We start from the raw sequence: 25,411 nt of genomic DNA on the forward strand, positions 1-25,411 counted from the left end.
TCTTCAGAGAGTGGCAAGAAGTGGTAAGCATGTGCCTTGTAATGAGGACTTTAAATACAGAGTAGGTGTGCCAGGGGCAGCATCTTCTGCCATGCCCTCTGTCGTTAGGGGTTCACCTTAATTAAACCAATGCAAGTGCCCTGGCACAAGCTGGTGTGACAAAGTGCCACCTCAGACACAGATGCTAAAGCTACTGTAGTGGCTCACCTTGCCTGGGCAGGCTGATGTGCCTCAGAGATGTTACCGGGCACAGAGTGGGCACCAGAATGGGTCCTCAAGTGAAAATTCCCAAACTGGCAGTCTGACTGGGTTAAAGCCCCAAGCTGAACATAAAGAGAATTTGCCAGGTGTGCCACAATAGATAGACAGATAGATAGAGAATAATAAAAGATTTTATTTATATGACATTGCCAGGGGGCAAGAAGAGTTGCTTAGTTGGCATCACTAAACACTACACTGAGGAGCAAGCAAATGCAAAAAAGAGAAGGGCATCTCACCCTCGAGCAGATGGGTGGTGTTGATTATTATTATTATTATTAATATGACTGAGAGGCTCAGGATGTGAATATCAAAGCACAAAGCTACCAGTTCAATCCCACCGCTGACACCAGTGCCGCTGTGGTTTGGCTGCTGCTCACTATGCACAGGCACTATACAGCATGACAAGGTAAAGACCACCCTGTCCATCTGCCTGCACTCATGTGGAGAATGCAGGAAAGGTGCGACTCTATGAAGGACATGGCGTCATTTGTGGAAAGGCGCTATATTAAAGAAGCATTCCTCCCATTCAGTCCCACCGCTCACTCCCAGTCTTCGGCTCCACTGCCACTTAACCCAAAAGTCTGAACCCAAGAAGAGGCTCACTTGGGAAGGGCACTATACAGAACCACCAGGCGGTCAGCTTCATCCCAACCTCTGAAGAATGATGAGTGCGCCCTGACTGGTATTCACTATGGAAAGGCGCCATATAATAAGGTTGTTCCCCATCTGTCTCCTGTGTTTCCTTGCCTGATCTCACTTGGCACAATGAGGACACAAAAATGGTCACCAGGGCCGGGACCTGATGAAGGCTACACATGCTGGAGGATGGCAGGAATGGGCAAGTAGAAAACAGACCACCAGGGGGCAGCAGAGAGCCCCCCATCAGGGGGACACTAGTGGGCTTGAGGGCCCACCCCCAGGTTTTGTCCCCAACTCTGGGGGGCTGGATGAGGTTTGACATAAGAGACCCCTCCAGCGAACAAGAGGGGTGAGGCGGTAGGGCAGGGTGCCCTTGTTAACCCTTTCCCTCCCGCAGCCTGGCACTTACGGTGGCACATGGCGCCCCCAGTCTTTCTTTTTGTATTTTCAGCCCTTCAGTCATTAGAAGCCATGATTGTCACATTTAGAAATTAACAACAAAAAGCATAAAAGAGTAAAGTTGAGACAAAGCCCACCTGCTGACGCGCCTGCCAAGTCGGTAAGAAGGGAATGAGATTCGTGACCAAAAAACGGGGGTGGTCCAACCCGAAGACCTCGATGCAGGTGATCAGACAGGAGATGCTGTCACACGCTGAGCTCACTGTTTGGGCCCTGGACCCCCCCCCCCCCAAACACCACCTCCCCCTCCTGCCAGCTGCTCCTCAGGCATTCTTCTTGACCATGTGGATGAAGTAGCAGGGGGCGTAGGCCTGGCCGTCCACATAGGGCTTGAAGTCGCCGTACACCTCCTGCTCGCACTTCCCGTTGAAGGCCTTCCTCAGGAGCTCCTTGAAGTTGTCCAGGCAGTGGGGGTAGTAGGACAGGCGGAACTTACTGGAAAATGGAGGGAGGGACAGTGTGAGAGAGGGGTGGTCCACCTTCGGCCAGATGATTCTCAATAACCGTCTACAGCTCCGACCCTAAAACGCCCACTGAAGAGGTGAAAGCAGACCACGAGACCCCCATACTTACTATAGAGGGCCACCAGATCATGGAATGGCTCCACCTGCTCACCTTAAATAACGGCCAGCAGCCTTCCTCCAGCCAATCACACGCCTGATCACGGGGGTCTTTGATCATCCGACGGGTCAAAATGGAGACTGGAAAGGAGCTCACCGTGCCCATCAAGGGGCCACCCTGCCCAGCGGAATGTGGAGGGTGGGAGGCCCAGTCGTGGTTGGTGGGTCTGCCTCTACTACAGCATTGGGCGTGCAGTTACTGCCAATGCCACCAGAGGGCACTGTTTACCATTGCATCATGGATTTGATGGTGGTCCCAACTCCACAACTCAGTGGGGGGTAAGGTGGGTGAGAGTCTCTTCACAGGGAGAACAGGGGCAGCTACCATCTATAGAGATGTGTCCAGAGAAGGGACAGGTGGGGCACAAGCTTGGAGATGGGCCGGCCGTGCCCCCTGCCCCCTGGTGTGGCCCAAGCAGAGCAGCCATGTGGTATTTTGGGCTTTTCTCTCCAGGCTGACTCTCTCTGTGTGTCTTTCTCATGTTTTGTGCCAATCTGATCACATGATTCTGGATTGGCATCACATCCTGGCCTGCACTCCAGACTGGCAGACAGGCCTACGTGTTGCCATATACAGATGGCTCTCAAATCTTGGCAGCCCCACCTAACCTTGACCAGGAGGTGGAGGAGGCGGGGCCCCTAATATTTGAACCCATGTCTGGGGGGGGGCGTGAGAGGGGGTTGTTGGACTGTTAGTTTGATTTTAAGAGTACCTCAGCTCTGCGGAGCCATCCTGTTGTTGGGAGACCTGCAGGGTGTAGTCCAGCGTCACCATGTGGGGCTTGTTGTTGACCAGGAGAACGGACGTCGTGATGTCCTGAGGAAGGTCACTCTGGAGAGGAAGAGGAGGTGAGTTTAGTACTGACCGCAGGGTGAGGTGTGCCATGCCAAGGGAGAAGGTGGGCACACACTATCATCTGTCCAGTTCACACCAACTCCATTTTGGTATTGGCACATTTTCTTTTCTGTATGGGAAAGGCGCTATATGAATAAACTGAATTCATTCCTGTTGTGTTCTGAGGACTCCGCCTGATTTCACAATAGCTGTGGTCACTCCACATATAGCGCCTTCACCTTGCATTAACATTTAGAAATACTGTAGCACTGCTGCCTGAAAGGAAATGGGCAGTGCAGGGGGCAAAGCGGGCACAAGGAGCACCGAAGAAGGGGGTGGCAGGCGGCACAGCACTCAGGTTTCTGATTTCTGTCTAATTCAAAGTATTGATGCCTTCCATTGGTAGCCATCTTGTCTTTTTTTATTTCGTATTGCATGCAGAGCCCGAGGAGGCGGGGCCACCTGATTATGCAGATTGCCGCTGCTCCGCCCCGCGAGTATTTAAGGAGGAGCTAAAGTTGGCACTGCCGCCTCGGCTTTCTCCTCATTTTAAACTCGGGATTTGCTTCTTCCTTGGACTCCCTGCGCTTGACCCCCGTGTCTGAGTGGGGATCACTTGTCCCGTTTCCTTCGTGTCCCATGACGTGTTTGGCTCGAGGAGGAATTCGTTCTTTTATTTACACTTTATTTCTTCAAGTTGTATTTAGGGGCATTGCAAGTGGCTAACACTTTGGCGTGGCATCATGAGCGGCATCAATGGGAGATGAGACAAGAAACAAGGCCGACGTGAGGTCCTCATGTGACGTTAGGGCGGAGGGCATTCGCTTGTTTTATTGTTGTTGCTTTTCAGGATTCTACCACTCAGATGGGGGGCTTCTGCTGCCCCGGAGTTCGATTCTTCTGGTGGGTTTTCAGTGGTCTCCACCACCATTTTGTTGTTGTTGTTGTTGTTGACAATCACCACCCTTTAGCTTTCCCGTCGCTAGGCACCCATCCATGTTTTTAGGGGTGTGTCCTCAGAGGGCATGAACTCTGAGTAACAATGCGATTGGTTTAAAAAGCTCCCCTTGGAGGTCACGGCCCCATCTGAGGTTTCTCGTTGTTTACAGTTCGTTTATTTGGTAATCGGTGCGGCTGATCGCTCAGCTCTGGCCTTCATTTGTTCTTTTTCTGACTGCCCCTTTTTTCCTGGCAGAACAATCAAAACCAAAGACAGAAGTCGCTGCGCCAGACGTGTTGACCTCCCCCAAACCTCACACCTGCTGATCTCTTTGTCGTGCGCCCTTCCCATCCTCAATGTCCCTCTGATTTGCTCTCCTGAGCCTTTTTCTACATATATTTGTACATTCTGTTACTTGTAAAGATTGTTTGGTTGTACACAAGCCAGGGGTTTGCTGTTGTCCTCCTCCTTGTGGAGCTTTTCTTTACTTTTTGACCAGTTTTCCCCACTTTGAGGCCTAGCCAGCTTGAAGCCTGCAGGTAGATTTATGGGGCCGGCTGGCCTGGGGTGAGTCTCTTCTGGGCTGAGCAGTGAAGGTCTTGGCCTGCTTTGTGGTTATGTTTGGATGCCTTGCAGCTTTCTTGTGATGTCTGTGGAAACGCCTTGAGTTGCATGTAAATGTATAAATAAAGTTATTATTATTATTATTTGTGACCACCTAATCATGACCGGTCCCACTCACTGAATCTGTTAAGGAAAGTCCAGCGTGTTGTCACAAGACTGAGACAGCGAGATGTCGACTCGTTAACTGATAGGCCCCAAGGTGTGGCATTGTAAAATCAGTCGGCCGCATTTTCTGTTGTCACTGCCCATTTTTAATGACGGTCTCACTGGAGTAGCCACCAAGGCTCAGTTTCAACCAAAATGTCACCACCTGCCTCCATACTTTCAACGTGACAAAAGTTCTAAGTTTGGGGACAACCCTGCAATTTAGGAGATAAAAGCAAAAATAACAATGGAAACGAGTGAGCTGACTGGTCAGGAATGAGCAGAAGGTGACAATGAACATAGTGTCACTTAAATCTGACATCTCCTGGTCTGGCGGAGATACGACCCTGATGTGCGTGAGTGTGTGACGGGAGTGTCTGAAGCAGCGCTGCTTCAATGGACTACAAATCCCAGCAGTCACAGGTGTGCTTCGCGATTGGGCGGCTTCGGGTGTTGCTGCAGGGCTTGCTGGGGGAAACCCTTCAAAGTGAGCCAGCAGAGACCAGTGGGAGGTCGGTGGTCTTATGACGTCACCCTCCACGGGATTACGAAAACCACACACCCAGCAATCACCGCATCCTGGGTTCCCTCAATAAAGAAACCCCCTCTAGACCCCGGCGTGAATCTGAGGGTCCCACAAGCGCTACAAGGGAGTGCACCTGCTCTTCTGTGGGGGGCTGATTAGGTGGGGAATCACCCTAACCCCGACTGAGAGCTTGGAGTTCAAAATCCTTAAAGAAAAGAGACTTGGCAGATGTGTCCACTGGGGTCCTCGCCCCAGTCTGTGACACAAAAGAGCCACACGTGTGACACCAAGCCAGGCCAAGATGGCCCATCTATCTAGGGTGCCAGCTGTGTGCTATCCAAGTGAAAAAGACCCCCTGATGCCTTTGACAATTTCTTTGGTGTCCCCCTCACCTCAGCGTATTTTGGGTCCAGGAATCCATTTATGATGGCAGGTTTTGTTTTGATGTCGTTTTCTGTGTTTTTTTCTTTTCTTTGGTCTTTTTCTGATGCCATCTTGGGTTTCTGGTGCCCTACCATTGCCATGGTCCCCACTGTTGTCATCACGGTAATGGGGCAAAAGGTGGGCACCGTGCACTGCCTGGTCATCGGAGTGCATCTGAAGAAGTCCAGTCTGGTTGTGTGAGGGCATCACTACTCATCTTCAAGACCCCCTTTTTCTGGAGTTTAGCATTGGGACTTGATGAAGGACAGCACGGACCCCCGGCTTGGACATTTTCTGTCATTTCTTTTCCCGAAGGTTTCTCTTTCCACGCAGCAAGTCAAACAGCTGTCTGTCTGCACTGGGAATGACCACAGGACCCCACCCAAGCAGAGCCAGCTGGTGACTCCCCTCCCCCCACTCTGGGCAGTGCCAGGTTACCCTCACTTGTGTTCTACCCCAGCAGGTCGGAGTTTTGGCTTTGCCGTTTCTGGACAAACAAGTTAAAGTTCATAAAGTGAAGAATGTCCTTCAGCTGCTGCCAAGCGCTGACATATTAACTAGCGTGAGGAAGAGGCAGCTGGCCACAGACGAGGCCAAGGACCGCCAACGCCCCCCAGCTGTTAAAACTTGGCAGGCCAGTGACGTCATTTGTGTACTCGGACAGCAGAACACAAGAACAGGACCTGCAGCCCCCCAGCAGATAACATCAAGTTGAGGTCTCAAGGTCTCAGGGACCCTCCTGCCCACCCACCACACTACTTGGTCTCGGATTCCATGTGGCTTTCTTTGTGAATGGGGCACTGGGCACAGTGCCACCTCATGATGTCCCTCAGTCACCTTCTTATTAAAGGACGTCAGAGAAGCCCGCCTGCTTTCTTGTCATTCTGATTTGATTCTTGCAGTCAGTGAAGTGGTCTCGGTGATCCATTGGCCCTGCAGTGTCCCCTAAACCCCTGGCCAGCTAAGCAATGGACTTTAAAAGGAGGACCACCAGCACCCCACTGTGTGACTGACTGTATGAGACGTGAAAGGAGTGGTGGGACCCTCGCACACCAGGGGCCGACATGATTAGTCATGGTGGTGTGGGGGGGGCACACAGAGAGGAACATCAGGGGTGTTCACCACAATCCTCAGGCTTAGACACATTCAGGATTGTAATTAGGGGGGATGTAGCGGTGCCCCTCGTTGGGGTTTCTGGGGCTGACGGGAGTCTCAGTAAGCCAACGCTGCTTGTGTGTCAGGCCAGTAGAAACATCTTGACACCACCGGCCCACCCATCACAGGTAACTACAGTCACCCACCAGGTGGCTTCAGGGTGCCAACTGCTATGGTGTTGGGTGGGGGTGCACTTTGACCTTCTGGCCTTCGCCTATCTACACAAGTGGCACTCCATTGAGCAAATGGCATCTCAGCTACTCAACCTAATGGTACAAACAACGCAGGAAAGCCAAGTCAGTGGGCCACTGTGCCAGGTGAAGAGCGGCCACTGCCTCACCTTGTAGTAGATGTTCTTGCCCTGCGGAGCGTTGCCCATTTTCAGGATGTAGTCGTAGTTTCGGTGATCAATAATGAGAATTCCGCCAGGCTTTACCATGGTGGCAATATTGGACAAGGCCAGCTTCTGGTCACTCTGGTCACCTGGATTTAAAAAAAACACAAACGGCCAATCAGCGAGGCCCCCTGGTGGCTTGGACATGGCAAAGCACTTCTGAGCTGCCTCAGTTCCCTACAAGTCTAAAACCTCATGTCCCATTCTGTGTGTAAAGAGTCACCTGGAATGGTGAAAGGTGCCATATAAACACGAGGCATCACTTGAAGGCTCACCTGTGCCAGCCACGTCACCTGTGAAGGTCACACTAAAGAAGAGCCAAAGCACTGGTGTATAAATGTGGGATGGTGGGCTTTGTGGAGCTCACCAAGTTCATGATGGGTTGGGGTGCACACACACACACACACACACACACAATTGGCAGCGAGGCCTGCCCACCTGCTCACCCTTAGCATGGCTTTGGTTTGAGTGGTCCACACGGGGGTCCCCACACATAACCCCAACACTACGGGCTGAGCCCTCCTAATTCCCCAGGAGGTTGCACCGGTCACACTTGGCCAATGCCACTTCCCAGACAGGCTGGCATCACTCAGGACACATTCAATGAGTGGCACCACAAGTCAAACCTAGTTGGCACAAGCCAAAGTCAAATCAAGATGGCAGGAGTCGTCCGCTGAAACTGCAAATCAGAAGTCAATGAATCCTAAAACATGGGAGGGCAAGGCGAGGCTCCGCAATGCACACGTCTGAGCTTAACGTCCATCAATCTCCAATATGGAAGGAATGTCCACGCCAACCCCAATATGGTTGCGCTGGTGACGTCACATGCATGTCACTCTGTGGAGGATGCTGGACGGTGACGATCATGGAGACCCCCAACTCGAAGGGGCCAAAGTGGCTAATTAAAGATGGTGGCACAGCGTAACGGGACAAACTCAGGATCAGAGGGGCTCCAAAGAACACAAAAGGCTCCCAACGCCCCAAAAGTCCAACTTGGCGTCCACAGAGAGGCCAAGAGGCGCAGCGATGAGGTCAGGGGGTCGAGAAACTCACCGACTGCTTGGCACTTTCAAAGTGAACCACCAGGCCCTGTGGGAGACCCTCGGGGTGTACGGAGCGGAGGGCAGCTAGTGGTGGGTGGCCCCGCCTACTCATGGGGCTCCTCCCACCAAACACACACTAAGAAAAGACAGCAGACGGGTTAGTAAAGGTGACGATGACATCAAGACACGGCGACTCGACACGCCGATCTGCACCCCAGCTGATACAGCGCCCCTAATGTGTGCATGGAGGGTCTACTTCTGGGGGGGCCTCACATGGGGGGGCTACATCCTCATGTTACCAAAAAAAAGGGCAAAAAGACGAGGGGAGAGCAACTGGGTGGACTACGGGGGTCTGAGCTGTGAGGGGGCCCGACCTTATAAAGGGGATCGGAACAGTGGATCAGGGCGGCCGCTTTCAGGTGGGACACGGGGGCAGACCCCCCCACACACATGCACACACATTGGGAAGTCTGTCTTCATGCCAAGAGACGCAGGGGGGTCCGTGACAAAGTGGTGTGGCGGGGGGGGGCGGACTGCAGGGACCTTCAGAGTTCAACCTGGGGGGGGGGGCGAGTCATTGGGGCTGAATGGCCTGTTTGAAGGGAGACCACCTCAGGTTTACAAAGTGGGCGAGTGTTCTGCCAGTTTGGATTTTCCATTCCAGTTGATGTGGCACCACGGATGGACAATCGTTGGTTTAATAATTTCAGAATCCACAACCTCACCAGCAATAGTGGCTGGGTGGGCCTGGTAACCCCCCACACCCCGGTGCAGGAGTCCCCTACCCCAAAGTTCACAAATGAAACAAAACGCCAACGCGGTGCTTGTTCAGTGCGCCTTGACTCGGATTTCACTGCAGACGGTGGGACCCCGAGGCACTTGACATGTCGTCTGCTCCACTTCACGTCACTTGTGAATACCCAGGACCCGGGGGGCACACGAGGGCTGCTGAGGGGGTCAAAGAATGAAATAATGACAAACGGGTGACAGCAGCAGGTGACTGGAATCCTGACTTGGGGTCCACGAAAGCCTCAGAGGGTCTCCAGTTTGTCAGCAGAGAGGTGTGAGAAGAGACTGAAAGAGATTGGCAGCACAGCACAACATTCAATGGGTTCAAGGACCGTGGAGGGCGAGGGGCACAAGCCAAAGATGAACAGCTGGGACCCCCGACCCCTCAGACGGCAGGCACTGCGTCTCCAAATGGTTGATTGGACCACACGGCCAACTGATGACTTTGGCGTAGCTCTTCAAGCCCGAGTGACAGTCACAAAGGCCACCTCAACCTTCACTGTCCCCTTGACCTCTCTGGGCTCAGGGGGGTCTGGATGGACCACCTCAGTGGAAGCACACGTGTGCTGTGGGCACTTCAGAGCCGCTAGTGGAAGAAATGGACGCCAGACCATCCGGTCTCTTAACAAGTCCAAAAGCCTGTGGGGTCTGTCGGGGTCTGGGGTTGTGTTGGCACCCTTGGCACTCCGGTGATGGCAGCATCAAGATTCTAGAGCAATGTGTGTAGCCTCCAATGTGACATGCTGGCCAGGGACGTCCAATGCAGAACCACAACTGGCATGGCTGGGGGAGACAAGGGTCCGGGGGAGCTGAACTGGCCTGCCTGCACTCCTCACCTGCCCCCAGTAGAGAATCTGGAGATGACAAATGTGACGACGACGAGTCCGAACTGCTGACCACCAGAAGACGGGGTGACAGAACATCGTTTGGGGTCCTCAGTGCCACCACGAATTTGAAGGGTTAAGTGAGCAGGAAAGGCGACGTCACAAAGTGCCGAATGTGTCACCGGCCCACCTTCATTTGGAAGGGGCTGCAGGAATGGCTGGCTGGATATTCACAAATGACGTGAAGTCGAGGGGACGACGCAAGTCTCAGGGGTCACAACATCTGCCATGGAATCAAAATCACACCACATTTTTATTTGCATGTTTTAAATTGTCCCTAATGTGTGCTTGGTGTGTGTGTGTGTGTCCTGTGGTGGGTTGGCACCCTGCCCGGGATTGGTTCCTGCCTTGTGCCCTGTGTTGGCTGGGATTGGCTCTGGCAGACCCCCGTGACCCTGTGTTCGGATTCAGTGGGTTGGAAAATGGATGGATGGATGAATGAATGTTACATATAATCAGCGTCCAGCCCACCAAGAGGGTCCTGCAACTTACAGGGAACACTTGGGGGTTGGTGGCAGGACTGGCACTCCAGTCACCATAATCCTAGTGTTCCAGTGTGGTGTCACCTGCTGCACTCGGGTCCCAGTCTGGATGGTACATCAGCATGTGCAACCCCCAACTCCCCCTGAGTTGCAGTTGGCCACGCCCCCTTAGGCTCCACATGTTGGAGACACGGCAGACAACCAAGAAAACGAAGAAAGAGAAAAAGTGCAGAGCACCACACGAGGACATCACCAGGGAATGACATGTGACTGAAAAATAAACCTGAGCCAGCGCTGGGTGGTACACTGCCCTGTGCCACTGCCCTGGTGTGCCACTGCCACTTTCACGTGGATTTGTACTCCTAATGGAGTTAAATGGCAGTTCACGTCCTCTCAAGTGTGTGTGTGTGTGTGTGTGTGTGTGTGTCTGGGCATCGCATTCCCGGCTCAGTTGAGGTAAACGATACCACAATGGAACAAGTGGGGGCGCTGCAACTCCATCTGATGCCCCCCCTGAAGGGTACATGCCCCCCCCCATATCCCAGGTGGCATGTAGATGGGTGCAGAGTTGGCAGGAAGGAGAGGGTGAGACGATGTGAGGAACCTCATCACCAGAATTAAGAGTGGCATCCAGCAGGGGGCAGCACTGGGGCAGCTGCTATTATTAATATTCATAAATGATCTGATGATTAATAAAAAGAGCAAGCTGGTTAAGTCTGCAGATGACACCAAAGTGGGGACGGGGTGGCATTAGGAGCAACAGTGACACAGCGCACTGCCACACCCACCCCATGACAAACCACCTCAGGACCCCCAGATTAGGACCCGAGTGCAGCCTCAGCGCCACACGAGTTCAGATGGAATGGAGCAGTTGGGGGTTTGGGGGGGGCTTCAGTGCCCAATCCTGCCACCAATGCCTCACTTGCAGGGCTGGACGCAGATTAATGTCCCACCCAGGACAGAGGTTAAGGGCCCAGCTCGGGGTCCCAAGGGCGTGGAGTCACTTCTGGCGTTTAAGGGATTCGAACCTGCAACCACTAAGATAGGAGGATTGGCAGATAACCGAGAATCGGTTAAATCATCACAGAGGGTCTTGGACTGCAGACAGGGGGGGGGCCGATTTGTGGACGATGAAAGTTAATGTCAGTAAATGTAAAGAATTATAAAAACATGTGAGGTTTGAAAACGAAATGGGGGGTCTGAAAATCGATAGCCCACCTTAGGAGGAGGATTTAGGAGTCATAGAGGACGATCAGCTGGCAGACAGAAGCCATGAAGAAGGCCGACAGACTGTCAGGTTATATAGTGCCTTGACGTGAGGAGTACAAGACCAAGGAGGACCTGGTGAGGCCTCATCTGAGGTACTGGGGTGCAGTTTAGGTCTCCAGCAAGACACAGCAGCACAAGAGAAGGTCCAGAGAAGAGCAACCAGGCTGATTATGGGGGGCTACAGGGGGATGAGTGATGAGGAAAGATTAAATGATCTGAGCCTTCACAGTGATGAAGAAGAGACCTGACTGAAGTGTTTACAGTGATGAAGGGAGTCAGCCCAGTGGATCGAGATGGTCACCAAGAACATGGGGGGCACAGCTGGACACTCGAACTTCACACCCACATGGAATGAGTGACCAAGCAGGGTGGTGGACAGGAGGGCTTGAGGGGATTTCAAAACTCGACTTGATGTCGTTTAAGAAGAATGAAGTGGACAGGACTGGTGAGCTTTGTTGGCCTGAATGGCCTGTCCTCGTCCAGATGGTTCAAATGTTCTAAAAGAAAATTAAAATTTCAACCTGGCAAATAAACATAAAACCTACAGAAGTGCAGCTGGTCATTTAATGGGGGGGGGGGGGGGGGGGGGGGGGGGGACACTTTTGCACACTCTGGTGACTTCTGATTTGTATTCTTAATGAGTTTGGAAAGGAGATGCTCACCTGGGTGGGTTCACCCAGTAGGGGGTGCTAGACCAGAGCATGCGGCGCCATGGCAGAGGTCCGGTGTAAACTCCAAGGACTTTGCCACCTCGCTCCGTTAACCCACCCGGGCTCCATTTGTGAAAGAGCATTTGATGTGCCCAGAGCTCGGAGGTCACCTCAGACAAAGACATCGGCCAAAGTGATGACATTCACATTGACACAACAAAGGGCACGTCACCTACCTTTGAAATCTGGCAGATGGGCGAAGGAGTTTCCTAAGCAAATGACGGCATCAAATCCCAAGCCCGGCTTATCCACGTCGGTGGGCAGCGTCAGCCAGTTAGCCTCCTCAATGACTGCATGAAGAAAACAAACACAACGTCAAAGGGGGGCGGACGCACATGGGGACAGTCCTGCAGGGCGCCACAAGCTTCATGAGCACAACACACTGACAGCCTGGCACATCGACTGGCAGGGGGCTTAAACACTTCATGGGGGAGCAGAGTGACAGCACAATGAAACGCCCCCACAGAAAGACTGAATCTGAGAATACCTGGCAGCCTCTTTTGGGGGTCCGTCAGTACCGCAGTCAGCAGGACACGGGTACACGTAACGGGCCAGTCTGCCAAGGAGTTTGTTTCAGGTGTTTACGGGGTCCCTTGAAGGGTCTGCCTCTTTTGTTTTTTTGTCTAGTGCTCATTTCTTGGTTTCTGGATTCTTTATTCTGATGAGCAGTAAAAGGGGGCAGTCGCAGTGTGTCCCCCACACCAAGACAGAAGTTGGGCAGTAGGGTGCCCAGGTGGCACACACACTGCCTTTGCTTTCAGTGTCAGTAAAAATGAGCCACTACCAATAGAGGACAGTATGCTCCAGGATTAAGTATGGCGGTCCGGAGTAACACCTGGGACACTAATGTAAGTCCAGGGCAGTGGAAGATGTCACAAATGTGCCAGTAGGTGGCAGCAGAGAGAGACGCACTCTCTAATATAACGATGTCTCACTGCTGCCCAGGAAGACAAGGAGGGTGTACTGGCAGGCTGGTGGCCACTAGGGGGAGCTCTGCCAGTTCACCTCAAGGCTCTCCCTGGCTCTTTTTTTTTTTTTTTTTTTTTTTTTTTTTTTTTTTTTTTTACTGTCCCAGCATGGAGAAGTTGGGCTTCTCATGGATGTCATCCAAGGGGTCCTCCTGACCATACGTGGAAGGTGAAGACGGTGGAGACGTGGAAGCCTAGTGAATGGCAGTGGCGGCGTTGCCCTCGTGTTACAACGGACCCCCTCTGCTCTTTATCAGGCGATTTTCCTCTTCCTCTGTGGCTTATAGGGTCTGTCTGTGAGAGCGCCCCCTGCAGGCCACTGTGTTTTTTTTTTTTAATTTAATTTAATTTAATTTTTTATTTATTTTTTATTATTTTATTACTCTTTTCTCATAAATAGATAGTAAATTATTACAATTTCATGATTTTTGTACTTAGGATTTATTAAATCCTTTTTATATCCTTTATAATGTGATATTCTTAACCACTCATTGATTTCTCTGGACTGTAAGAGCGCCCCCTTCAGGCCGTGGTGTTTTTTAACCTCTCATTTACAATTCTTAATTTTTTTTTTTGGTGCTTTATCATTTAATCGATTTTTGTATTTAATATTTCATAAACTTTTTTTATATTTTGCTTTTTCGTGCTGTTCTTTGGTGGGTGTGGACTGTCAGAGCGCCCCCTTCCTGGCCCCACGGTATTTCTTTCTCATTTCTCATTATTGCCCTACTGGTTACTGATAGTTGGATTTCATATTTTTTATTGTCATTGTGTTTTGAGGGTTGAGCCTTAGGGTCCTAATCACATAGGTGGGCCTTCTCTGTATGGAAGGCTTCCTCAGGCCCCGGTCCTAACAGCTTTCCACTGTTGTGGCTCCCCCTTCTCTCTGGTGGTCTTCTTACATTATTGGGTTGTTTTGTGCACCTTGTCATTTTGGGGCATTTACATTTCCAGTTTTTTTCTTCTTTTGAGGGGCTTGCTTGGCATCAGCCCCTCTTTTTTGTGAAGGTGTCAGGTCCGCTTTCCTAAACGTATCGTGGGGTCTCTTTTATGCCCGGCCTGCTGCCCCCCTCAGTCCTCAGTTGATTAACTGTTTCAGATCTTAAGGTCCTTCTTTGAAGATGTAATCATGAGGTGGCCCACCTTAATAACGGGGGGTGTGGCTTTATGCTCACAGGACTGATGGGTGTGGCTGTATGCTAATTGACCAAAGGGGCATGGCTCGGACTTCATTACTAAGTGATGCAGGCGTCACCCAGGTGGGAGGCGGGCAGGGTACAAAGTGACGTTTCAGATGACCACTCGTGTTATTCACATTAGGGTGTGCAGAAGGACAGACGGGCACAATCTCATCGGTGCCCCCCCACAAAGGCATCACCACCAAAAAACTCTGCTGCTTGAATCCATCATGTGCTGTGAAAGGCGCTATATAAAGCCAACCAGTCAGAACACAAAGAAGCCTAAGAGCCTTACAGCAGGCTGTGCCCACCATTACCCCATTTGTCGAAGGCGTCCTCTTTGCGGCGCTGCCAACGTTCCTTCAGCGCGTACTTCAGCATCTTGTCGCTGGCGTCCACACTCGTCACCGTGAAGCCTTCCTCCACCAGCATGATGGAGTCGACGCTGGAAACAAAAAGACAAAAACGGCAAGAGTGAGGATGACCCCCTCGCTGGACATCTCGAGATGGGGACCTTGGGCTCAGCGTTGGGGACAGTTCTGGAAAGTTCCACCGAAGTCCACTCTGGTTAAGAAGTGAGGGGTCAGTGGCAGATGGATAAGTCAGCCTTGGTACGCGGGCATTTAATCAATCAGACAACATCGCAGCGGGTGGGCACACATGGCATCAGAACCAAGGCTCGTGGCCACCTGTGCCTTCGTCCAAAGTCCACCAAAGGGTGACGACAAGTGTGACATACAGCAGTGTAGTCAGGCTATAGGAACTGAAGAAGGGACAGCGGCCACCACAAAAAGGCGCTATATAGAATATCAAACCCTGCAGCCTTAGGAGTCAAACAGGGAGATGGTGTTCACCCTGAAAGGCGCTCTATTAAATAAAGAGTGCGCTTATGGGAGGTTCATTATGGGATGGTGCTCACCAGGAATGGCACTACACTAAATAAGAAACACAGTAGTTCACCGTGAAAGGCGCTATATAGCATAAGAAATCAGGCAGTGCTAGGATTTCATCAAAAGGGGCGCACTGTGAAAGGCGCTCTATAAAATAAGCGGACCGTTCCCAAAGCCCCCCGGTACTCCAATGCAGGGTCACGGTGGGGTGGAGCCCATCCTCGCAGCACTCCCAGCCCCTCCACTCCTCAGACGGTGGAACACCAGTCAGGACCCACCCGCCGTCTATTTTCGCCTGAGCGGTGGTCCGGAGCAGCTGTTGCTGCTTATTTATTTCGCTCTCTCTTTATTTATTTGGCGTCCCCTGGCGATGCTCCCAAATTTAGCCGAGCCACTCGAGCTCGCCGCCGAGTGACAAACAAGTTTACAGGAGGACGTCACGCCGCCCTGCCTGCTGAGTTTAGCTCTAACGTGGCATTCTGCCGATCCTGCCCGCTGCTGAACTGAGTGGTCCGCTGGCCTTCACAGCAGCTGAGCTCCAAGGACTGCCTGACAGGACTGGGCACTGAGGCCCCCTAGTGGGCACTCTTGGGACTCCACAATAACACTGATGGTCTTGGGTGCCCCCCTCACCTGCACCACGCAGCTCCAATGGTTTAGAGTACTGAAACAGTGGGCCTTACCTATATAGCGCCTTAGGGGCCAATTAAACACACAACAACACTCGGAACACTGCGGCTAGTAGAGAATCCAGAGGACTCCCCCAGGGGGCACCAGAGCAAGCGGCTTTACTGGTCAGTTCTTCTGAATGTCCCGACTGCCCACGTTGGACTTCAAACGAGCAGCGCGGAGCAGGGACTGGCACAGACTGGCATACGGAGGGCCTGCCAGGTCTGCCCTGTCCTCACCACACGGAATGTACTGAAGTGGCACAATGTCCCCAAATCCAGATGAGCTACTCGGAGGAGTGGGGGGGGGGGTGCCATCTGATGGAGAGTACAAAGAGGAGGCGCTATATAATGGACGACACATACAGAGAAACACTAGAAAGGCTGCTATAGAAAGGAGGACACGTCCTACACAGCTGGTAACTGGCAATAAACCGAGGGCGCTATATAGTGGACGCCCAGTGAGGACCCCTTAACACAGATAGCTTAGGACCCTGAAAACTGAAGGCACTGTATGGTGCGGGCCAAGGCCTTCTATAAAGAAAGTCCCACTATGTGAGGATGCCATCTGCTTTACAATGGAGGACACGTGCAGTTTATAACCTGTGGAATAAAGAAGGCGCTATATAATGGGCACAGAGATAAACTGAAAGCCAGACGCCAAGAGCACCCTGTGACAGAGGTGACACACCAAGTGAGCAATGCGGTCTAGCACAAAGGCGCTATATAAAGTAAAGCGTCCTTTTCTTTGGGATGAGGGTCAGCCTTCACTCGGCTCCTTCAGGCCACTGGGCAATACCAGTCTGCATACCAGTGCCTGCTCCAGTCACTCACGGTGCCACTTGCCATTTTTATCTGCCACCACGATAAGAGCAGAACTGCGGGGAGAGGGCAGTGGGCACAGGAGGCAAACACTGGGCGTGCCTAGAAAGTGAGAGTGCTGATTGGATGGCACAATCAGAGTTCATGACCTCAGGATTGGTAAACATGGCAGCAGGCGGACACCCCCCCCCCCCCCCAAAGGAGGACACGGCCCCCCTCACTGTCCGCTCAAGGTGGGCAGCCTGTGGGAAATCAGGTCAGAGGTGAATGAATGTTTGACAGATCTGGAGGCTCATGGTGTTTTCACCCAGTGCCAGCTTGGGTGCCAACTCTTTCTGTCCTTTTAATTTTATGAGTGGCCAGCTGGGTAGTGCCAGTCACATGCCTGCCTGTTGTCTACACCTGCTTTTATGGTGTAGAGCTGGGTGGGCCTGTGCTAACTAATACAAGTGGGCACAGGGCAGTGCCCAAGCATGCATGGGGTGTCACTCTGTCACTAGGCACTCTCAATAACACTGGGCCAAGTTAAAGGCACCTGTCTGAGGAACTGGAACAATCCAGATACGAAAGACACCAGGATTTGAACCCAGCTTTGTGGAGTGGTGGGTCGTGTCCCCAGTCGTGTTCAAGGCTGGTGACCTCGTGACAGACTAGCCAGCCCCTCCATGCTTGGGTATTCCGTAATGTGTAAGGGTGGCTTAATGGTGCCCGTCTGCAGATCCAGGCTGCCATCTCTTGAAGACTGAGGTTTGAATTAAAAAAAGGCAACTGCACATCCTGGGAGAAGCCATTCCCAGTATTCCCAGTCGACATGCTAACCCCCCCCCCCCCCCCCCACTACAGGGCCTAAGTAGGAGACTTCAGACCCCCCCCGTCCCCATGAAAAAGATCCACCATTCAGGAGTGTCTGCCAGTGTAAAAATAGAGCGCCAGCCGGGCCCTGAGGGTCAGCGGTGTGCCTTTCATTCTAAAAACCGGACCCTTCACGTTTGTGCCAACGACCTCATTTTCTGTCACGTTCATCTTGGATTTTCTACTGGTGGATTGTGACAAACCTGGGCACGGGCACCGCCTAATGGCAAACATCACAAAGCTTTCAGGACTCGACGCTGCCAGCACCAAGAACTCAAGCAGGAGCCAACCCTGCATGCCAGGCCAGGCCAGCACTGAGAACTGAGCGTCTTAAATATGCCATTGAAACTGGGCACCCAGCCGGGTAAGAAATGGGCCAAGATTTGAACCTGGATCCTATAGTGGTAACCACGGAGCCACCACTGAATTCTGATCCTTAATGGCGCCTTACATGTGGGGCACATTCACAAGATGGTCCCCAAACACACACAGATAAGAAGTGGGCCAGGAGTTGAACCCAGGTCCTCGGGTCCTGCTAGCCTCAATGGCTTGAATATCTCAAAAAGGCTCGTCATTGTCCCCAGAGTGTCACCAGCTTAGGACCCACAGAAGGTTTTATGGGATATTTAGATGGCAGGCACACGGTCAATAGGGGCACCGAGAGTCTCCACCGTCACCGTGAGCAGCATGTGTGGACTTCTTACACCAAGGCCTTTCTATGTGCCCACTGGGACCCCAGCTGCCCTGGGACCCTGCCCTGGATAAGCGGGTTTGCAAGGTTGGTGGAGGGACTCGACTCTTCTATGGAGCATTCATCTGTGGACATTTGGGGACACCCGCCCCCCCCCCCCAATGGTAACACTTTTTTTTTTTTTAAAGGGGGTGGGCATATGTTCCCTGGTTACTAAGGGACATCATTATGGGGCCAAAGGACAATCTTTCATACCCCCTTCAGAAAAGCCTGTGGGGTCCACTTTGGGGGTCCCGCTTTCCATCCTACTAAACAACAACCTAAGAGTGGTTTCTGTGCACAGTGGGGTTCTGCTGGACAAGGTGGGCTCAGAGAGCTGCTGAACCCTCACACGTACCACACTGACCCCAACCTGACAAACAAGACCACCACCACACTAACGGCTTCCTCCACCTCCATAAACGTGGCATCACATTCTCAGGCCCACTTCAGGGTCCGAGGGGCTGGAGCTTGTAACGGCAGGAACCAACCTGGTCAAAGTGCCAGCCCATCAGGGCATAATAAACACGACAAAGACAGCAGGCCAGTGGACCACTCAGGTTAAAGGGGCAGACCCTGGTGGTCTTACGCCGATTTCCTTTTGCTATTCTGGAATTCAAGCCAACAAATGGTGTACCTGGCCAGGTGAGGAGGCGTGTCTTCAGCTAAGCAAGATGGGCGTTGGCCTCAGCCCTGCACCTGATGTGGCCAAGTTAGGCTCCACCTCCTCGTGGCCACCTGAACAGAAAATGGACAGACGAGCAGATGGCAGCACAGGTGCCCTTTAGTTTTTGTATTAGTCACACTTGTCCATCCGTCTGTCCGTCAGGTGTGAGGCATCAACCAAAGGCACAGAGGGTGACAACTCATCACAAGACACACACACATGCATGCCAGGCCAAACTAGTGTCCCACGTTAACCAACCATACCAGGCATTGGACGAAGGGGTGAAGCACCAAAGAAATGAGGGGAGAACATGCCAGCTTCACACAGAAGGCATGCCAGGCAGGAAAGGAAGCTGCCCATTTAATTAAAAGACCCCCGGTGTGCCTCGGAGTCCATTCAGGTCCTGAAGATGGGAAATTCTGCATCTACTAACATGAGATGAGGAAGAGGAGGAGGTCCGGACAGTGACCGTCTGTCTGTCTGTGATCCACCATGGCATTCATTAGAGCGACATACCAGGAGCATATGGGGGGCACTGGCACGTCAACACTTTGGAAAGTCACTACGACCGTCTGTCTGTCTGTGCGTGTGTGTGTGTGTGTGTTTGGACCTGTGACGGACTGGCAGCATGGCCACGTTTGGCTCCTGCCGCCCCGACCCTCAAACCTCTCCAGGTGTGTTAGCGGGTGGCCAGGTCGTTCGTTTGTGACGTTTTTATTAAAATTTCCGGAGTTCAGGGAGCGTCTTCTTGGGCGTAAATCTTAAAACTTTGATTCCGAAAGTCCGTTTAAACAGAAGCACATCCCGTCAACCGAACTCAATGAGATGGCCGTTTGTGTCGTCCATGGAGCCCGCGGCTGTCCCCCGGGGTTTTCCTCCCGCATGCCCAGAGATGTGCCCGTTGAGGTGACTGGCGACATTTTAATGGCCCGGGGTGTCCTTGTGAGTACGTGGCGCCCCGTCCAGGGTTTGTTTGATCCTGTTTTACACCAAAGCTGAGTGGGTTGAAATCGCTACCCCCCCCCCCCCCTTTTTTAGCCCCGTAAGGACGCGTTTACCGCAATTCACCCCAAAACAATTCATTTGTGTCGGAGGTGCAACAGGTGGCGGAACAAACATAAAGCGCGCGCCCCCCAGAGGACTGGTTCGCTGAACAGCGCCAGGTACGCGCGCGACCCCCGGCTCGGCCGGTCTCCATACCCCGTCCCGCAGGCCACGTCCAGCACCTTCTTGCAGCCCTGCCGTTTGAGCAGCGACACCACCCAGTTCCGGTACTCGTCCGTCCGGCTGCGCGTGTCTCCGATGTACAGTTGCCACACTTTGGCAGCCTTGCCGTCGGCATACTGGTCCGGCAAGCCCACGGCGGCCACACCTAGCGACCGGGTCCGGTACACGCTGTCCACCATCCCTGCTCGGTACGAAATCTCTTAAGAGTGCTGACAAGTCCGTCGGCTGTGCCCCCAAGCTTCAGCCCTCGCCGCCGCGGTGACAGCTTTTGTTTTTGTAGCACTTGCCGCGGGGCATGAACTCCAGTCTGCCCTCTGGCCACGCCCCCCGGCGCTCTGGTTGGAGGAGGCTGCCTGGCCCTCGCCCCGCCCCTCCAGCGGGCTCGTCAGCGAGGAAAAAGTGCGAAATACGCGCGCGGAGCCGACCATTTAGTGTCCGGGATGAGCGTAGCGCCCCCCGGTGGTCTCAGCCCGTCGGTTTTATGTGCAGTGGACGAATTACCGTCGGCATCGCCCTCTTCAGTCCACTTAATCCACAAGCGGGTGTCGCCTCGTTCTCCACACTGAAGTGGTTAACAAGTCAAGACCCCTGATTCTGACGCAGCTCGTGCCCCCCAAATGCTGCTTAAGCATTCTGTCACTTCTGGCATCAGCCTCGTGCCCACCGTTTGAACTGTTGGAGGTGTGAGTTTCAGAGAGAGGTGCCACCTGCCGCAAGTTCTTTCAATACTGTCCTAAAAAGACCACCGCCTAGCGGTGTAATAAGAAATATTAATAACACGTTTCATTTATTTAGCGCCTTTCACAGAAACATCAAACATACAGCATTAGATACAAAGTAAGAAGGGACGTGTGACCCCTGAAGTCCCTTGTCCTGTGCCCCTTCCTTTTCTCATTGACTGGTGCCCTTTACAGGCCTGATGCCTGCCTTTCAACCAATGCCGCTGGGAGAGATCGGACCACCCAGGACCCTAAACTGAAAGTCGCTTATTTAGCGTCCTTGTAGGGGTGTTGTCTGGTAAGGCACTATATAGGGTACAGATGCTGGGCGATTGCCCCCCCAAATGCCACCATCATGTTCAAATCAGTTAATGCCCAGTTCTTCTCACACACATTTCTAAATAGGAATGAAAGCACACGGAGCTCTGTTTCAATAAGGACGGCCACCTTGGTGTTATATACAGTAGCGCCTTTACAGAGCAAGCCCCCTTTCCAAATCATTTTAAAGGCGCCTTGTCCAATGGCAGTGCGGGTGACTCATGTCACTTAATGGGAGTTGAACTGGCAGCCTTCAAGTCCAGTGCCATAGCTGCTGTGCCACATCGTATTCACCAACATTGAAATGTTGGCTAACAAACCTCATCGACATTCTGCCAACAGAATTCTGTCCATTATGAAGCCCACCTAATCGAGTTCAGTGTCTTGGAGGGCAAAAGTCTATCCATGTGGCACCGGGTGCCAATTCTGAGTGACCGAGTGACCAGACAGGCGTCTCTTTGTTAGGAAAGTCAGAACATCTGGAGGAGAGTGGCGAACACACAATGTCCACACAGATGGACCGGACTTGTCCCCAGGTCACTGGACGTGTGTTTGTCAGACCCTGAGTGGTACACTCAGACCTCCACAGCACTGGTTTGCTCTGCCCGGGGTCGGTTCCTGGTTTGTTCCCAGTCAGGCGCCAGACCCTGTGGCTACAGGAGGTGGACGGATGTCTTTGAAAACGGAATTTAGCTCTGGCGGGCTTCTGCTTGGATCCTTAGTGAATACTGGCACTGTACCCAATAATTCTTTATGTCCTTGCTATGCCAGGAATCCTCCTTCTGTTTCCTTTGCCCAGGTGCCACCCTCTTGTGCCGTGAGTGACACTGCAAACTAGTCTACACAAACTGCTCCTGGGCCAGGATTTGAACCGAAGTCATTGGATGCATGTGCCAGTGGTGCCAACTGCTGTGCCAGCCAAACACTACACAACAGAGGAGTAAAGGAAAAGAAAACATCTGTGCCAGCAAGAATAATGGCCCAGTAGATTAAGCAAAGTCCAACCTTAAATGACTGGGTCACTGGTCACAGTCCCCATCCCAGTCTAATCTGATATGGGGTAGGGGGGCATGAACGCCATTCACTCCGACACAAGTGGCAGCCTGGTGAAGGCAGCCATGACAGCAGGTGCCCCTGAGGATATGGAGATGAGCAGCAGAAGGAGGGATGGGTCAATCAGAGCGGGTCATCTTACTGTGAGAGACCCTCATCTTGAATAATGACTGAGTGATTTGTGACAAGTGGCACGGTGGCACAAGCAGCTGCCGCTCAGCACCAAAGACTTGGCTTCCAGTCCTTGTCTGGTTTTAGTCTAAACTCGGTTTCATGATCTCTTGATGCCTGGCACAGGTCTGCCATGACAACAGCTCACAGCAGGACAAGTCCACCATCGCAAGTAGACTGGGAGGAGGTGACAGGGGCTCGCTTCCTTTGGTGCCTCCAGGTGGCACCTTTCCTTATTTTTTTCAGATGTCTTTGGATGGCACTCACTGTGAAAGATGACAATTCAAGAAAATGTTGATTGATTTTGTGATGAGTGGCACAGTGGCAGGAGCAGCTGCCTGCCATCTCCAAAGACTTGGTGGCCAGTCCTGCCTAACCTCTGCCCATGTGCAGCTGGCATATTCTCCTGGGGTTCTTGTGGCCTTTTCCCTGGTAGGCAAAGGGTGATTAGCATCTCCATACTGGCCCAGTAGTATGAAGTGGCATCCCCTACATGGTGAACTTAATGCCCCCTTTTACTTTGACATCTCATTCCATGCTCAGGAGTGGCAGCTGGAGGTGGTGACACCAAGTGCCCCTGGAGGATATGGAGAAGAACAGACACAGGCAAAGGTCAGCAAGAGCGGCCATCTCGCCAGCCACACCTCGATTGAACCACTAGAGCCAACTAAAGGGGGCAACCCTCAATTAGGATGAGGAAGTGGACGACCATGAAGAGGACCATCGGGAGCCTGCTGACGACTACCAAGAAGCATGAGGAGCAGAGCCAAGACATACCTGAGGCTGGCACAGGGACATCTGGTCGGGTCTGCTGTGACAGGACAAGCAGGACAAGTCCACAAGTGCAAATGGACTGAGGTGACACTGCTGCCCCCCCCCCCCTTCTTTTTCACCAGACATTAATTACAACAGACGTCCTGTGAAAGACCCCCAATATAAAATAATATGATGAGTGGCACAGTGGAAAGAGCTGCTGCCTGCCATCTCCAAAGACTTGGTGGCCATACTGGAGTCCATAGTGGCTCTGCATTCTGAGGTGGCGTCCCATCCAGGGCAGGGACAGGCTCAGACATGGCCACCCCATTCATTTTGTCATCTCATTCCGTGTTTACAAGATGGCAGACTGGGCACCAAGTATGTCAGCAGGATACAGAGATGATCAACAGAGAGGGGGTTAGGGTCAGCGAGGGACAGTCACAGGGGACAGCCACCAGTCAGGGGGAGGAGGTGGGCACCTGACCCTGGTGAGGATAACCCGAGTGGTGGCCCAGGGGACTCTGGTCTGGCCTGGTCAGATCTGCCATGACAGTAGGCTGGTTCAGATGGTCACAGGTGAGGTGACAGCAGTGGGCTCCTTTGGTGTCACCGTTTCCTTATCTTTTTTTGTCAGACATTTCTTTAGATGCCGTATGTTGAGACCCACAGTGAAAGACCCTCATTTTAAGGGATTGATTTGTGAGGAGTGGCACAGTGGAAAGGGTGGCACCGAAGACTTTGCATCGAGTCCTCCCTCATCTCTGCCCAGGTGGAGCTGGCATCTTCTCCTGGTGCCTTTTCTGGACTTTGCTCTGGCAGTCAGAAGAGCAGAAAAGTTGAACGGGTCAAAGAGAGCGGTCACCTCGCCCGGGCACCAGCCGACGTGGATGAGGAGGGGGTGGACTCGAAGTGGGCACTGATGAGAGCTCCTTGAGACCCTGCTGAGGAGGACTTCCATGGAACATGAAGGGCAGATGCAAGTCATACTTGAGACTGGCACAGGGATGTCTGAGGAGAGGTGACAGCGGTGGGCTCCCCATGTACCTCCAGAATGCCTTTGGATGACAGGTACTGTCACAGACCCTCATGAATTTGGGGTGACGGCCCCGTGGTCAGAGTGGTCCCTGCCATCTCCCAAAGACTTGAGTTCCAGTCCTGACCACTGTGGAGTGGCCATGTTCTCCCAGTGCCTTTGTGGACTTTTTTCTGTTTGCCAGTTTTGTTTTCCCTGGCATGCCAAAAGCTGCTTGCCGACTATATATCAGCTCTGCGTTTTGAACAGGCATCCCCTCCAGGGTATGGAGAACCTCAGGCTTGTGGCTCTCTGATTTGCATTGAGTGGCTCTGGAGACTGGCGCTCTGCCCAGAGACGTTTTCTGCCTTACTGCTTGGTTAGGCACTGCCCCAAGAGCGCACATTGCACAAGACAGGGCAGGACATCTCTGGAGTTTGATTTGCCCTGTTGTTTAGTTCCAGCTGGCCTCTGCCTGACTCTTTGCGAAAGGCTGGTGCCGCCTCACTGGGCATGAACCTGCAGACTCGATTTTTACTTTCTCCTTCCACTCCTGCTTTGTTTGCCCAGATGCCACCTTTCTGGGCATGATGCTTTCTCTTTGTGAGAGTGACTGGTCTGCTTAGTGCTGGGCATAGCCAGGCCTCTGAGATCCTGTGCCCGTCCCTTTGCCCCTTTCTCTTAAAAATGACAACAGCAGCTCCATGGGGCGTGCCACCCTGCACACCCACAGGCTCCTGAAGGGATGTCAGCCGCATTTCTCCATCTGCAGCCTCCTGCCAGAGCGATTGCCTTATGCCACTGTCCCGGGCATTTCCAAACATGCATTTTGGAATTGACATGCCTGGCATCTGTCACATTTCAAGGGAAAAACTCAGCTGCTGAAGTGGCATGCGAATGAGAAGTGCCAGCAGGGTGTCATGATGGGTCAGGGTGGGGATGGGGGGGCCCAGGATTGTTACCATTGAACCTGTGTTCCTCCTCTTTGATGGCTGTGCCCATGTGGTGTGCCATGGGTTTGGGAGTCGGGGCTCCCTAATCTTTCCCACTCTATATGTCTTCATGCTGAGAAAGAGTGAAGCTCAAGTGACAGGAAGAGCAGGAGCGGCACATGCAACTGAGACTTGAACCCGGGACCTCCAGTTTACATGACAGGATGCCAGTCCCACCTAATCTAAAACAC

The 25,411-nt window shown here is 52.6% G+C and overlaps 1 protein-coding gene across 1 annotated transcript; it reads right to left on the minus strand.

The window, feature by feature from the left end:
* Positions 1-374: 374 nt before the first annotated feature.
* Positions 375-20,473, minus strand: gnmt (glycine N-methyltransferase). Its single transcript, XM_051925448.1, has 6 exons — positions 20,173-20,473; positions 14,661-14,788; positions 12,374-12,487; positions 6,967-7,109; positions 2,693-2,811; positions 375-1,794 (listed from the first exon to the last, which is right to left on the minus strand). The coding sequence occupies exons 1-6, from the start codon at positions 20,376-20,378 to the stop codon at positions 1,623-1,625; spliced, it is 882 nt and encodes a 293-aa protein (XP_051781408.1). The 5' UTR covers positions 20,379-20,473; the 3' UTR covers positions 375-1,622.
* Between the last annotated feature and the right edge of the window lie 4,938 nt (positions 20,474-25,411).

This window comes from Erpetoichthys calabaricus, chromosome 3 (assembly GCF_900747795.2).
Source record: "Erpetoichthys calabaricus chromosome 3, fErpCal1.3, whole genome shotgun sequence".
Classification (NCBI taxonomy): Eukaryota; Metazoa; Chordata; class Cladistia; order Polypteriformes; family Polypteridae; genus Erpetoichthys; species Erpetoichthys calabaricus.

Excerpts from the sequence above, each read along its gene's own strand:
- gnmt (XM_051925448.1), bottom strand. The coding sequence starts at position 20,378 with ATGGTGGACAGCGTGTACCGGACCCGGTCGCTAGGTGTGGCCGCCGTG. Across the intron at positions 7,110-12,373 it reads CCATCTGCCAGATTTCAAAG|GTGACCAGAGTGACCAGAAG; the intron begins GTAGGTGACGTG and ends TTTTAAATCCAG. Across the intron at positions 2,812-6,966 it reads GCAAGAACATCTACTACAAG|AGTGACCTTCCTCAGGACAT; the intron begins GTGAGGCAGTGG and ends CTTCCTCTCCAG.